Source organism: Haliaeetus albicilla, chromosome 9, assembly GCF_947461875.1.
Source record: "Haliaeetus albicilla chromosome 9, bHalAlb1.1, whole genome shotgun sequence".
NCBI lineage: Eukaryota > Metazoa > Chordata > Aves > Accipitriformes > Accipitridae > Haliaeetus > Haliaeetus albicilla.
The window spans coordinates 3,301,742-3,314,148 of NC_091491.1; the positions used below are offsets into that span (position 1 = coordinate 3,301,742).

At 40.6% G+C, this 12,407-nt stretch overlaps 1 protein-coding gene across 11 annotated transcripts in view; it reads left to right on the forward strand.

Moving 5' to 3' along the window:
- Nucleotides 1–12,407, forward strand: part of BCAS3 (BCAS3 microtubule associated cell migration factor) — a 373,998-nt gene that overhangs the window by 249,226 nt on the left and 112,365 nt on the right. The window contains exon 24 of one of the 11 annotated variants that reach the window (XM_069790975.1): nt 8,945–9,796. The exons of the other annotated variants lie outside the window; for them this stretch is intronic. Within the exon in view, the coding sequence (XP_069647076.1) occupies nt 8,945–8,970 (26 nt within the window). The 3' untranslated portion in view covers nt 8,971–9,796. Of the gene's footprint in view, nt 1–8,944; nt 9,797–12,407 lie in introns of those variants that run through there. 11 annotated transcript variants of the gene reach the window in all.

A 12,407-nucleotide genomic window follows, 5' to 3' on the forward strand; every position in this document is an offset into this window, starting at 1 on the left:
AAAAAATGATTTCTGGCTTTTTCCACAATATTAGATCTATCATATCAGAGTACTTTACTGAATATTTTATTGACCGTCTGCTTGCCCTGTGCTAACCTGCCTGACATCCAAAGTTTCTCTCTCTCTGGAGATGGAATGTCAGTTCTCATTAAGCAGCTGAGCGTGAATTTTCCCTTCATATTTCCTGTGAATAAACTCCATCCCAGCAGGCAGACACTGGGCCCTGGTGCATCACGGGGACATCCGGATCTGGAGCCAGGCATAGGCAATGGGTGGATTTAAGGTGGTCTAGGCAAGGGTGTGCTGTACAGCACAAGTATTTTCCCTTTGGGTCTTGCATCAGCGTTTTGTGTAATTTTGCTTTACACAAATGTAAAGGTATTGAAGAGGAAAATTTCTTCCCCTGGCAAGTTAATTACTTGACTTCTCATGGAAGGAAAGCTTGAAGCAAAAGCTAAGAGGAAGGTACATCATCTGCTTAAATCAGGCAATCTGTCCAAGAGCATGGGTTTGGTTTAGCAAGCAGTTGCAGTTACAAGTGCATTTTAATTGTCTCAGTTCATTTTCCAAAATTTGATATCTGTTACTAATATTTCAATTTACTTTCTGGATGACTTCCTTTTTAAAATTTAAATTCTGTATTTTCTTTCTTTCTAGAAAGACAGCAAATTGTGGTCTGCCACCATATGGTTTTATGGCCACATGAACACTTTGCTTGCAGAGTCTGCTCGTGTTGGCCATTGGTTTTGAGCATTCTGCACTGAGCCTGACTCCCTCTCGATAACATGCCCATGGTTTTTGCTGTGCTATGTGACATTTACTAAATAATTTTAATATGAAGTAGGTATAAATCTTTCATAACTCTGTAGGTGACATGATTGTTTCATCCACTAATTTCATGATGTGCACTCCTTCGTATGTAATCATTGTTTGGCAGACTAATTATGGCATCTCTTAGCAAGCATCCAGGGAAAGGGGAAAAAAGAACTTTACTCAAAGCCATAAAATATTTTGGGCCACTTTCATGGTGTGTTATTTTAACATACTGCATTTTTAAACAGACTCTCTGAATAATTAGAAAATGTGTTTTCCTTCAAGAAATAAGAATTCACACCAGAGCCTACCATAGGACAGCTTTTGAATAGTAACTTTACCGAAGCTCTGCTATTGTTAAAAAGCTCTCAGAAAGAAAACAAATTTGGAAGAACAGATTATGGCTTTGTGTTTTTAAGTGTATTTTCATTGTTGTGGAGTTGAAGAGATGAACAGAGTTGGTTCAAATTATATTGCTGTGACTCCACCATACGACAGATCTGCATTCACAGAAATGCGTCTCTAACTCAAAATGCAGTAAGAAAGGGAGGAAATTTAATTTTGTTATTGTGGTTATGGAGAAGTGGGTCTATGGGATGCAGTCCTTGGGACATGGACTGGTTAGCTTTGGGTTTTTAATGCCTTTCTGTTTTTTCAGACTTGGTGTCAGATGTTGTAAGTTAATTTATTTTCCTATTAGTTTTTGCTAATGGTACTAAAACCTTTTTTAAAAGCTTTCCTAATTAATGATCTTCTTGCTCACAAACAAAAACTATATTGTCTTTGAGAAGTGCCTGAGTATTTTAAAACAACAGGCTGTTGGTAGGTTTTATTGCCTCATGAATTTAGGGTCAACACACCTATTATTTGCCAGAGTTAATTTGTGCTGGGTTATTGACTGTCTGGGTTGTTAGGGATATCTGACTCTTGTAAAAGTTACACTCATCTCAAATTGTTGTAATTTTATTCTTTGTGCTCTGGTTGCATGGTGCCACAATATTTAGCTAATAAAAGAAGGGAAACAGTTGTACAAAGGCAAGTATTTAACTTCAGGCTTGTGAGACCAGGGGAAATAAGACTGTCATTACTTTTTCTGTTCCTTCTTTCTAACAGTGAATTGTTTTAATTTTCCTTTAGATAAGGAGGGGGAAAAGACAGCTTTCTAAAATCGTAAGACATATGAAAATGTACAAGATACTTCGGATTTGCAGAAGTGCCTAATTAGGCTTTTGAGATGGCTCTGACTTGAGTTCAGTGATTGTCTACCAAGGTAAAGTTAGGCCAGTTGCAACAAGCTCAGCAGCACTGAAATAATGCGGCTAACACCAACTCCCTGAAGAAAAATTGAAGAGCATAGTTTTCGTGTATAACTCTTTGTACATCAAGGTGAAAATATACCCCTTGGACTCTGCAAACTGGAAGCACAACAGATAGTAAAACTAGCAGTTGGTTTTAAAAATTTCATAAGAAGCCATTCCTTCTGTGTTTACAATTCTGAAATAAATTGCAGTCCTGTAGAATCATTGCTTCTTCTGTTTTTCCATCACAAATCTGAGCCATATGTCCTTGTGGGGTAAAAAGCTGGCTGAACTAAAACATAGTCCTTTTCTATAAACCAGCATTCAAATATGCAATGGCAAGCCAAAGTCTCTTGCTGTGTCATGCCATCCGAATTTCAGTCGATAAGCAGGTCCTCAGTAGAATCCAAATTTGCACCAGTAAGTCATGACCTGTAATGTGGGGATTGGAAAATATCCAATTATTCTTCAGGGTGTACTGGAAAATGGTATGTTTCTGTGTAGGAAATTCAGAAGAGTGGTGAGCTTGTTCATGTTGTCCCAGTGTTTTCCTGGTCAGATTTTTTTATATGCCCGAATAGATTATTACTACTTTGGGTGAAAGTAATGCATTTCTAGGAATAACCTTTGCCTCACTCCGGGCTGATAGAAACAATTAAAAATTGTTCCTAAGCATGCTGGATCTTCTGCAAATCCAGGGTACACTTGACAGAAACTTGTTCTGAAAGACAGTTAGTACAGTCACTTCATGTTAAAAAGTAGAGAGATATTCTTGACCTCTAAACCCAGGACTGCTGAGCAGATGACAGTCTAATTCTTTGCTTCATTTCCAGCGAGCTCTGCCTTTTGGCTCTCTGCAGTGGATATTTATTGCATAAAAAGGGGAAAGCATCTGACACTGGTTTAAGATGATGAGTCTAGGAGTTTCACTGACTGCCATGGCAATTCTGAGGACAGTATCTAAGAAACAAAAGCATCTATGATTATCTTGCATTTAGGCGAGATGCATGTGATCTCTGTCAAGGTTGCTTTATAAATAACTACCCCCAATCCTTCCTGAATTATTTTTACTAGGTTTTAGTGGGTGTACAGCTTTTAAAACTGGAAAACCAAAAGCTAGCTCTGTTCATTTTCTCATGAAATTGTAGCCAGAGCAGTAAATTCATAGCTAAGCACTTACTCATTGGCTACTGTATTATAAATAACTCTTCACCTTGGCCCTGCTTCTCCAGCCATTATTCACTGTGAGTAGTACTTACTCATGAGCACAGAGCAGCAGAGAAGTAGATGATTCTGCTATCATTACTCACAGTTTTAGTACCCTGGCACATCAGGAGGTCTGCTTTCAAACAAGGCACCGCTCTCCTGGAGGAGAAGTAGCAAATTTTCTCGCCTGATAGGACTATATTTGCAAAAACTACCCCAAGGAATGCCTACCAAGTCAGTGCTTTCAAAAATCAAAGCAGAGAGGAGTGGGGAGAAACTACAGGTACACATCTGGGATATTTGGAAGTGTATATGCCTAGGAGTGTTGCTGTGGTTTATCCTTGGGCTTTGTCAGAAGCGCAAAGCTGGGAGCAGATTGCGAGCACTGATGGGAGAGCCGTCACCTCCTTCCTCCTGTTTCTCCTTGCCATTACACTGCTTTGCTTTCAAAGTGTAAATTAACTTAAAGGTTCAAAGCTTTTGGGAAAGATTCCAGACCAAAGGTCATCTTTTCTGGGTGGTTTATTGGCTGTCCTATGTTTGCCCACATCTCTAGTGTTTACCAGCTGAGGGAGTTTATGAAATTTTGATGTAGGAATTAGGTTGTTGCTCATCTTGTAGCTTCTTGCTCATATTATTGACAGTACCACTGAACTGCTTGAGGCAGATAGCATCTCAGTGATCGCTGTGCTATTTCAGCTCTCCACTGCTGACAACATCAGAAGTGTTTTAACAGGGTTTTAATGGGCAGCCTCTGTAGCTCCTCGGAGGGTTGCAAATAGCTGCCGTGAAAAACCTTTTCTGCCGCTCTGAGCTGACATGCCCTCCTTTTCTCATCCAGCTGCTGCTTGTTTATATGGCTGCAGCACTGTTGACAAGTACTTATTTGGGCCGGGCACTGTGGAGACCGTGCAAGTTAAGCAAGTTCCTGCATCTTTCGGGTGAGCTGCAAAGAATAACAACATGGTTGTGAAACTACTGGGAAGAGCATGATGAGATGGTAACCCAAGCTGTGTTCAGAAATCCCCTCTTCTCCTCCGTTAGCTCTTTCAAAGAGTAATCACACAAGTTACACTAATGTACAATACAGAGCTTTCTTCTCTGTTTTGTTGCTCACAACATGTTTCTGATGATACCCCAGAGCAAGAGTTAATGATTTTTAAGAAAACAACCTTTATTTTTTAGCAGAAAACAACAACAAAAAAAGATAAATCACTATTTCTCAGGACAAAGCGTTACTTTGATAGCAGCAGTTTCTAGCTGACTGGTTGCCTTGCTCTGCTTGTTACCAGAAATGAGGCTCTGAGCACAGCTTTCTTTGGACTATGTAAAAGCTTTCTCCTCCCTGTTTTGCTTAATATAACTATAATGTGCCCTTTATCACACTTCAACTTGAGTAATCCCAGTTTAGAAATAGTGCATAATACCCATGGGAAAAAGCACTAGAAATGTACATTATAAAAAACATACAGACGAAGCTCAAAAGATCCACTGACATGTCAATTTAATTTAAAAATTATAGGTTTTCAATGAGGACTTGTGTCTTCAATTTACCAGTTTCCATGACTTCTTCAGAAAAAGTGTTTCTCTTTGCATTCTTGGTGGAAAACACGCTGAGGGATATTACAGTCCCCCAGAAGACTATCTATTCTGTGTCACAGGGAAAAAAAAAATTACCAAAAATATGTACACTTGAAATAAGTAAGAAAAATACCCACTTTCCTGTTTTGTTTTATTTGTATCCTCTTTAACAAAAGTTAAACTTTCCAGTAACCAGCATTACATGAAAAAGCGAGTCCTAACTGTGTGAATAAGCCTCCTTTTCATTGCATGTGCAAATTTAAGGTATTTCAGTTCTTTCCATAAAAGGCATGCAAGATTGGATAAAATAGCTAAACTGGTAAGTGGGCAAGCAGAAGAAGAGCCAATGGCCAAAGGAAGAGGCGGGCTATAAATAGGCCTCATTACATAAAGTATTGCCGTTCAAAGAGGATGCTGGCTTAAATGAGAGGATCCCAAAGTTTTACTGAAAATCTTACGACTTGCTCCATCTACTGCATGTTTAAAGGAAGAAATCCCCAGCAATGAAACCCCACCTTCCTTGGCGTGATTTCCTGGGACTGAGAGCGTGCCCCGCAGAGCAGCCTGGTGCATCGAGGTTCGTGCAGTGGGAGCCGTCGCAGCCAGTTATTGCGGGGAAACGCACAAATGTGCTAAATCTGGAGATTGTCCTCAATGTCCTCAGTCGAAAATCCTAAGTGAAAACTAAAACTTGCATCTCTTGGCTACTAAAACTTGAAAGGAAAATCTAAAGATCTTTGAAACTTGCCAGGATTAAATGCTTTTCCTAACCCTATTCTTCCATCTACTCTTCTTTCAGCAAACCTGATCACAAGCTGAACTACTTAAATATCAGCGTATTATAAAAGCTACTTCTGCTTAATACCCATTATTTCAGTTTTTAATGCCGTAAAGGCAGTGGCTTTTGTGGTGCTTTATTAAGTCCAAAGCAGCTGTTCAAAGAACCAAATCCTTAGGTTAAGGGAAAGAGAAAAACCCCTCGTTCATGGAATTTCAGCCCCTCGGTAAATGGAGGAGCCGTTCGGAGCAGAGCTCTGACTTTCACACTTCTTTCTGCCTTCAAGCTTGTGGGTTCTGCTCTGAGTTGCAGCACTGAAAACCACTGTGGTTTTTGTTTCTCTAACTTAATTAATAAAAATAATTCATCACTAGCTTTCAGAGTGGTTTTTCCCTGAGTCAGCTTACTGGGGAAGAGGTTCATTATAAATTATAATCAGAAAAAAAAGAAAAAATAGGCAGAGTAAAGCTTCTGACGTGGTGGACTTCCCTTAACGTAACGTCTCAGCCTAGTTTATTTGAAGAAACTTGTAGCCAAAATGCTGTAGTCTAGTTTATATACTTGGTCCAATGTATAAAATGAAAAAAAGAGTTAAAGTGTTTTAGGAGCAAGACCAGAACTTGCCCGGGGATTATCTGTTTTAAATTCCAGAAGTTATTATCAAAACAGAAATTTCTAAGATGTACTAACCTCATATTTGGAATTACAGAATTAGAAGTATTTGTCTGACAGCACACTGTAAGTGGGAGAACTTTATAATCAGCTGTATGTTCGCGTAAAGTTTTCTACGCTGCGTACGTTATGTATCTATACAGCTTGTACCACCCCAGGGTTAGATACATATATACCTGCTTGTTAACGAGCTGAGACAGTCGTCTTCTAGAGGCTCGGTGTACCTGGTGTGTCACCGGCTTCAGAGCTGTTAACAAGAGCTCAGTGTGTTTATCCCCCTGCGCTTCTCCTTCCCTTCCCTCCTCTCGTCCTGCGAGAGCACGGGACAAGGGTGATGCTGTGTGGTGTTCCTTTCTGTTGGATTTGATCTTGATTAAGGGAAGAAAAGGGAGCAAGTGCTGCTTTAAGTTTATTATTATGCATATTGTTTGTCACCTTTGTTGGTTCAGTTGATGCTTTGAAGTTAGTCTTGCATTAGTGTTGTGCCTTAGGCAAAATTGTTTACTGCTTCACTGTTCATGTTGTTTCACTTGCTTTTATGTTCACTTCTATTTCATAGTTTTGCTCTGCCAATTTGGATATAATTGTATGAAACTTTGCTTTTGGTTTTATCCTGTAACATTTTCTTACAGGAGCCATCCTTTACCGTGCAGGAACACACCTGTGTGGATAAAAGGCATTGGACTAACCTTGTTATTACTGAGTTTCCCATTAATAAAAAACGTAATATTTTTAATCTTGTTTCTTAACATGTTGTAAACAAGACCAAAACCAATTAGAAATCAGAGCCACATTCATTCAAAAGGGTGAATCTGATGTAGTTATGCATCTTCATCTGGGTGCATTATATGATTTCAGTATGTATGTAACGATCTGCTTATCCGAGCAGGTTTGGATTGTAGCAAGATCCATACAGAGAGATTTAAAGGATGACTGCACCGCTACAGCTTTCTGTTTTCTTTAACGTCATGGAACAGAAAACAGTGTACGATTGCACAGGTTATGTCACTACTTGACTTCTTTCTGTCTCCTTTCCTTTATTTCTATTCAGCTTGTGAGGAAGGAGGGTACCTCCGGTTCTCTCAAGCACTCCCCAGCTTTGCCCTTTTTCTCTGAGATCAAAAGGCGAAGGGGGAGGCAGGGCAGAGGGCCACCGGGACGGCTGGCACTGCCGTCCGAGGCTCAGCAGAAGATTTCAGCTGCCAGTTGCTGGTTACTGTTGATCTCTCAGGATGGGCAGGATGCAGGTGTAAAACAAATATATTTTTATCCTGCATGTCTGGGGGTAGCTGAGGTACTGCATAGCCAATAAAGGGCACTTCCTTGGTTGAACGTTGAAGAGCTTCCCTAAAACTAGACCCTGTGTGTAACCCTATAGATTAATTCACCTGAAATAATTTCTAAAATTGCCTTACGTAGCATGTGCTTCTTCAGCACGTGAAGCAAATTTAATCTTAATCAAAAAAAAAAAAAAAAACCAGAAAAAATCTCTCTCGCACTTCGCTGCAAGGCCTCGTGCATTAGATGTGAGATTCACGTGCTGTCCTGGAGCGTCTCCTGCATCTGCAGTGCAGCACGGGGCTCTCCTGGGCACAGCACCCATCGCCCGTGGTGCGGGGCGCCCAGGCGAAGGCCCCGCTGTGCCAGAAAAAAGCTGAGACGCTGGTTTGTGCCTTGTAATATCCGTTTGTATTTATGGCCCGATTCTGATGGGTATTAAATGTGTAAAATATGTATGTTTAAATGATATATTGGAATCTTAAAGTCACACTGCTGTTAATGTGCTTTTAAGAGTTTTCATGACAACGTGCTTAGGTAGGAACAAATTGGGCTTGTAGAAATGTGTAGGAAGCTGAAATTTAGGACGCCAGGTGGACTCGAGCTTCTTCAGCTGGGTTTTGCAGCAGGAGGAGGCAGGGCTGGAGCGTGCCTGCGTGCTGTCCCTGCCCCTCCGTGGCTGTGGCACTTTCCTTGCCACTTATTTTGCCTCCGACTAGAGCTAGCGCTGGGGCAGTCAGGTATAGAATATAGATGTTAGTAGATGCTTGATGAATGATGCTTCTGGCTTTGACAGAGGAGAGGGTGTGCCTGCTCGTGGCTCTGGCCATCTCTGAGCAGGCTTGGGGGGAAGCCTCTGCCATTGCTGCATATTCTTCAGTGGCTAGAGATAAGGCGACTTATCTTGCAAATATTTGTAGTCACATGCTGCAGAGCTTTTTAGGCAAATTTTGTTTAAGCAACTGTCGGATGAAAACTATCAAAGCTCAGTTTTGTTCTTGTAAATCTCAGAATATTCATCATAGGTTAATGGGGACGAAAGCAGTCATGTGTAGCAAAGCCACACTGCTGGGCTCTTGTGTTCATGAATTTAGAGGAAAATGAGTATCATCTCTCTTTCATTTACGTTCATTACTGTGTCTTCCTTTATTTCCATGTGCTGAGGTCTGGCAGTCTTGGAACTAGCCAGATCATTTCTAAAATGCAATATTCACCCTATGCCACTTATTTTGAGTCTGCATCCTCAGTGACAGAATTGATTCAGTTGGTGCTGCTGCACTTTTAATGTTACCTTTTATGTTCATGTTTGTTCCAACAGAGTGGCCACTAGCACAGACGACTTGAACTTGTATCACCCGCAAACTGACAACGCTGGAGCCACCAGTTTGTCATTATCCCTACTAGTGTATCTGATTTAATTTTGCGACAGTGGATTAATTCTTAAAATTGCAGTGCTTTTTGCTCGTTAATGGTCAGTAAATGATTCTGGAGGGGTGGGGGAATGGAATTCATCAGTTTTGTAGTTGTTTTAATTCTTCTAGTTTTAAGTTGTTCTATAAATATGTCTTTATGGATGTAGTTTTACTAGCTTAAAAACATCTAATTGAAAACAGTTGCTTAAATCTCTTTGGATCAAGAAGGCAGTAATAAGCAAAGAGAGTATCTTATCCCTACAATCCAGAAATGCTTAGTGGCTGGTATACTCGGTGCATGTGTAATCAGCTTCTTGTTTCATCTAAAAACCTTAGCTCTTTTGGTGTGATTTAGTACTTCACCAGCAGCATGTTTTTTCTTGTCTCTGAGATTATCAACTAGTGAAACAAAATATAAAACAAAATGGCATAACATAGAAAAATGTTTTTAAAAATATTTAATTCATTTGTGCCATCTTGTTGTGTGTTTAATGCATTCTAGAATATCACTGGGCTTCCAAGAAAAAAAAAGCATTAGTTTTGCCTTCTTGTAAATTAACGTTTTGTTGTACATTATGTAATGTTATTCTTATGACTTAACGTTTGCATCAGGCAGGACTGATCTCTGCTATTTTGTAAGGTACCCAACAGATGAACCCGTAGCTCTTAGATGAGATCAGCCTGTGCATTTACCCATTGACGCTGCTTGTGATTCCAAAACCAATGAACTCCAAGGAATAAAAGCTTGGATGTGCATACCTTTGCTTTCTGAAATAGCTAAATTCCATGGGTTTGGGTTTGGTGGGGAGGTTGTTGCTATGGTTTGGGTTTGGTTCCTTTACTATTTCTTTAATATCAGAAATTTAGGTCCTTTTTAGCTTACAAGATGTAACAACTGTAGATCCCATGCATGGTAGTGAGCTACTCCAATTATCTGAAACACTTTAGGTTATGTTGGTAACACATTTAAACAAAAATGATTGATGACCACTCAGGTTGTTGGCCTTTTTCTAAAGGCTTATACCTGCGTCCCTCTGGCTTGAAATGTGGTACCATCTTCCAAAGTGATCCTCAGAAAGTGCTCTACCAAACCTCGGAAGTCTATAAACGATACATGGCTCATTTCCAAGCTGGGAAGCAAGGAAAAGAAAGCCAGACTGTACTGGTGGAGAGGGAATGCAAAACCACAAATCTTTCTTCATGCAAGTGGGAAGTAAAACGGGTTAACTTACATGATCTTCAGTGATCATTTCTTTGAACACCTGTGTTCATTCCTGTGTCTAGGACTGTTCACATGGTCAGTTGTAACATCTCATTAGGAGTCACAAATTAATGGACATGGTAATTTCATAAATTGCAAGTGCACATTTAACTGTGCCCTAGATTGCATGCGTCTTATTCCTTATTGCTTAAACAGGCAAACTGTGCCATGGACTTTCATGGGGAAACTACATCGCTCAGAAAGTTGTCGTTTTCCTTTTTTATTCATTTTATTTCGAAATGTCAAATAATTTCACACAACCTCATTAATCTGAAGTATGAAAAAGCTGTGATAGCATCGTGTCTCAGAGCACAGGCACTTTGGACAGGCTGCCTCCCCACAATATGATGGAGCACAAACTTGCGCAGCTACAGCATCTTACTCTTTGTTCGGGAGTTAAAACGCAGTGAGAGTTCAACCCCTGAAATTCTTTTTCTGAGTCTTTTTGATAAACAAGTAGCACTTCACACAAGCCCATTGTTAAAAATCACTTGCTGTTTGGTGGTTTAAGAAATGCATAAGTGTATTCTGTCCATCTAAAAGCCATCCATTACAAAAAATAATCAGACATCCTTTTTTTCTTGTACATTTGTGTCATTCTGTGAATCAGAAGCATTTTTATGTACTAAGGGCAATGTGCTTTGCTTTTGGAATTCCTAAAACCCTGGAGCATAGTCAGTTCAGGAGACCTGAGGTGACCTGTAAATGGGAGCTGCTGTGTCCCTTTGCTGCTTAGTAAGATCATTTTAAAGAGAAATTGAAATACAGTGTCCAGATATGGTATGATAACACTTTACTTCAAAGAGAAAAGCAGTAAGTATTTTTATGCTAGTTACCCTCTTGAAAGCACATTCACATATTAATTAATTCTCATAGCTTTCCTCTGAGAGGAAGATGGGCAGTTTCCTCATTTGTAAGTGACAAATCTGAGACAGAAAAAAAAAATGAGACGACTTTCCTGAACCCAAAGAAGGTCCTTATGAAAGCAGGACAAGAGCTGAAGAGTTCCTGTACAGGCATTGGCAGGCACCCAGCTTTGAATGCTGAGCTCTCTCTGCAGGCAGGAAAGGTGTAGGAGAAAGCAGTATCTTTTGCAGATTGTTTTGCTTATGACAATACGCTCTCTTGTTTGGGAACCAGCCTTTCCATTCTTCCCGGACTTCAAATAAAGTCCTAGTTTTTCTCCTAAATCCCAATGATTGACTGTCTATAAACATGCTGACAGTCCCAAAAATAATGATGAGAAATCTGTTCACTGTTCATGTGTGTGTTATGTCCAACAGAAAGAAGTTAACATTGTGTTTAAGCAGCTGGGCTGCCGTCTTACTGGGGTTCCCTTCCTTGGTCTTCCTCAGCCTTCCTGTGGGATCTCTTCTTTCAGTTTAAGGCAGCTTAAAATTAAGAATCTTTATAGGCATTGTCTCGAAGTTGGATTAATTTTTAAAATTTAAACTATTTCGACCTCTCCTGTAGAGGAAGTGTGAATCTCTCTCTTCTTTGTTTCTCTGTAGATGCAGTAAGACGATAGCCCTCCCCTGCCTCTGCCTTGCAAAGTCGTGGCTGTTCAGAGCAGCACGTCTCTGGGGCCACGTAACACAGAATGCAGCCGGAGATGCTGCAGGAAAAATTATCAGAAGCGCCAGGGCTTATTTTACTGCACCACTTTTGACAACGCTTTTGATTTTGGAATTGCAGAGGGGATGATAAGAGTTTTATCCTTTGTGCAAGTCAAGGTTCAAACCTAGAGTTCTGGGTCAAGATGATGATGCCTCTAAAAGAAAAAAAAAGACTTTAAATTCTTTAGGGGTGCGCTTCTCACATGCTAGTAAAATACCCAGCACCAGATTTTAGGTTAGCAGCCAGAGCAGCCAACATCCATGATCTACCTTGTACAGAGAGGAGGGGACCAGATGCCCAAGGGCTTGAGAAGCTCCAGATGTCACCTGCAGCCACCCGGAGACACGGATGGGTCCTCCGTGCCAGAGCGGATCCCGCGGGATCTCCGCCGCTGACCGGAGCCTTCTGCAGCGAGGTGGCACATCCACGACTGGGGCCACGCACGCTGGGCCCAGCGGTTCCTCTGCTCCCTAGTCATGAAGCGAGTCTTG